We start from the raw sequence: 2,500 nt of genomic DNA, 5'->3' as shown, positions 1-2,500 counted from the left end.
GTCTAGTATCATCCTCCTCGAAAGCATACTTGAGAAGATCAAAACACACCCAAGAACTTCTATTCAACAGCAGCAATTGTTGTTGTGAAAAAGCCTTTCTATGTATATTATTACGCAACAACTGAAGGTTTCGTCGGCTTATTGTAAGCGTTTCCCCTGTGTAAAAGCGAACAAAAACGCTTGCTGAAGCATCAAAGACGGCTGTCGCACAAGTAAGGAAGTGAAAAAGAAAAGAAGGTACGCTTATGGAATATTTCCACGTCGCATGTTGAAGGTGTTTGTCTTGTTTGACTTGAGTTTCTGTCGCACGTATGGCCTACTACCTATTTAACCACCTATTTAAAGACCGTTTACCATAGTTCATCTTTCATTTGAATGTCTTGGAGCATAAAGTCACACAACATTGACAAAGTGATCGGGGAAAGACGAACTGGGTATACTAACTATTCCTACGTCATACCACACGTCATATCCAAGATGGCGCTCTCCAACACACGAAAGAGGCAACTTCAAAATGCTCTCAGTTGTCATATTTTTAACAGGGAACTGGGAAAAACGGCAGTAATTTTCAAAATTCCTGGAGGAAAGTTTTAGAAGTTTAGAGAAACGTTTTCTAGACTGTACTTTCCCTTTAACTTCCCCTTTCTCTCACTGATGGTCGAGTTTGGCTTATTCATCTTGAGTTTTCTTTTTTCACAGAGCAGAAAGCAACTCAAGCTGGCCACACTCCTTCGGGTATATTTGAGTAGTGTTTTTCTTTAATTCAGTCTCGATTAAACACACAGATCATATTGATTCAGAACCCTATTACATTATTAAGAGCTCTAGTTTCTTTCATAACAGCTTTAAGTTTGCGCTTCATAATGTCAAATATTCCTTTTTGCTTTTTTAACAGAAGAGAAAGCAACTGGTTCCACTCTGCCTTCAGGTACATAGTGATAACCTATCTCTTTGTTCACTGCTAGCATAGAGGTCTCTTCTTTTGCGTTCGCAGCGCTCTCAAGTCTCACGCATTTGGCGTGAGTCTCACGCATTTCGGTGCAATCTCACGCTCACGCCCTCACGAGCATTTCTCACGCATTAGCACTCTTCTGGTAGGTAACTGTAACTATAGCTTTTAAGCTTTCAGAAGCGCTCATGAATTCGAATTCGTTCCCTCATTGGCACTGAACTTCGGCCAATGTTCAATCTGTTCGTGTGCGACCAATTTTCTTGTTTCTTCAGGACTTTCACCCGTCAATTTCAAAATACGGTTGTTGTTAAGTCCGTATCTTGTCCACCAGTCAATCAAATATGACAAATATGCCTTAGAACTGTGGATCTCAACAGAATTGGCGCAAGAACATCAATTTTACAACAGGTATAAAGTCATCGATGAATATACTGAACAACGTAGGGGATATGACAGACCCTTGTGGTACTCCTGCTGGACAAATCTGCGCTGATGACAGAGCGCCGGGGAGGTTACTTGTTGTGTTGTTTTTTGTTTGTTAGTTCTTTGTCTGAGCAGGTTGAAGGTTTTGCAGCTATTCAGCTGATGTAGACCTTCTATACCCACCCACCCATATACTTACAGAGGACAGCCACAACACCGGGAACTTCATCCCCTACTCCACTCGAATAGTGTGTGGGTTCTTTAACGTCCTACAGGGAACTAATGAACATGGAGGGTATTTGTGAGACGGGGCCTACGGCTTACAGTCCTTATCCGAGAAGACTTGAAAGTCTAACCATTTGCGAATGTAATCACAAAGGCAGCAATTTCTCCTCAGTTATTTAAAGACCCTAAGTGCTGGTCCGGCCGGAGTCGAACTCACGCCCTCCCGTATGGCAGCCCGGTACTTAACCAACTGAGCCACCGGGGCGCGGTGTTCTTTCCTGAAGAAAACGTTTTGTCCCTAGCCACAGTGACTTGCTGATGCTCCTGTCTTAAGTTTTGATAGCTAGAAGAACGGAGTGGTCGACCAGGTCGAAGGCCTTGCTGAAATCGATAAATAAGGAGTGGATAGCCTTTTTGCCCTCTGGTCTGTTATCTGTATCGTTAAACCATGTTTGCGTAATGTTTACATGCAAGAGCCGATACGGTAACCATCAGCATCAACTAATGGAATTGCAGGAGTATGATCTTTCCATGGTTTTGTAAAAATATCTTGAAGCTTTTCAGCGATGGTATACACATCCTCAGATGTAGGGGTGTTTGAATTTGATTTATTTCCACTTGTTCCAGAGATACTATAAATAGATTATGCGTTAATCCTTACACATTTTTGAACAAACGCAAGAGTTAATCATAACGGTTGACCGTTAACCATAGAATATAGCCCATGACATATGCATAGGGCGACACAGGGGGCAAAAGCCAAATCTAGGTATAAAAACCCTTTTTTTCTGTAATCTGAGCAGCAATTTTTTTTTTTTTATAAACCCAGGCAAAAAATTGTCTCTGGTTACGATAGTAATTTTGTTTTCTATTTGACAGAAAAACCGAAGCATCAGCCAT

General features: G+C 41.6%; 1 protein-coding gene across 7 annotated transcripts in view; it reads left to right on the top strand.

Annotated features, from left to right (window-relative positions):
• Positions 1–2,500, top strand: part of LOC137996760 (uncharacterized) — a 67,634-nt gene that overhangs the window by 61,102 nt on the left and 4,032 nt on the right. For all 7 annotated transcript variants that reach the window (XM_068842333.1, XM_068842334.1, XM_068842331.1 and 4 more), the window contains 3 exons: positions 700–735; positions 896–928; positions 2,480–2,500. The exon at positions 2,480–2,500 is cut by the window's right edge and continues 6 nt beyond it. In XM_068842333.1, the coding sequence (XP_068698434.1) occupies positions 700–735; positions 896–928; positions 2,480–2,500 (90 nt within the window). The remainder of the gene's footprint in view (positions 1–699; positions 736–895; positions 929–2,479) is intronic.

Source organism: Montipora foliosa, chromosome 3 (genome assembly GCF_036669935.1).
Source record: "Montipora foliosa isolate CH-2021 chromosome 3, ASM3666993v2, whole genome shotgun sequence".
Classification (NCBI taxonomy): Eukaryota; Metazoa; Cnidaria; class Anthozoa; order Scleractinia; family Acroporidae; genus Montipora; species Montipora foliosa.
This window is presented reverse-complemented; position numbering and strand designations above follow the sequence as displayed.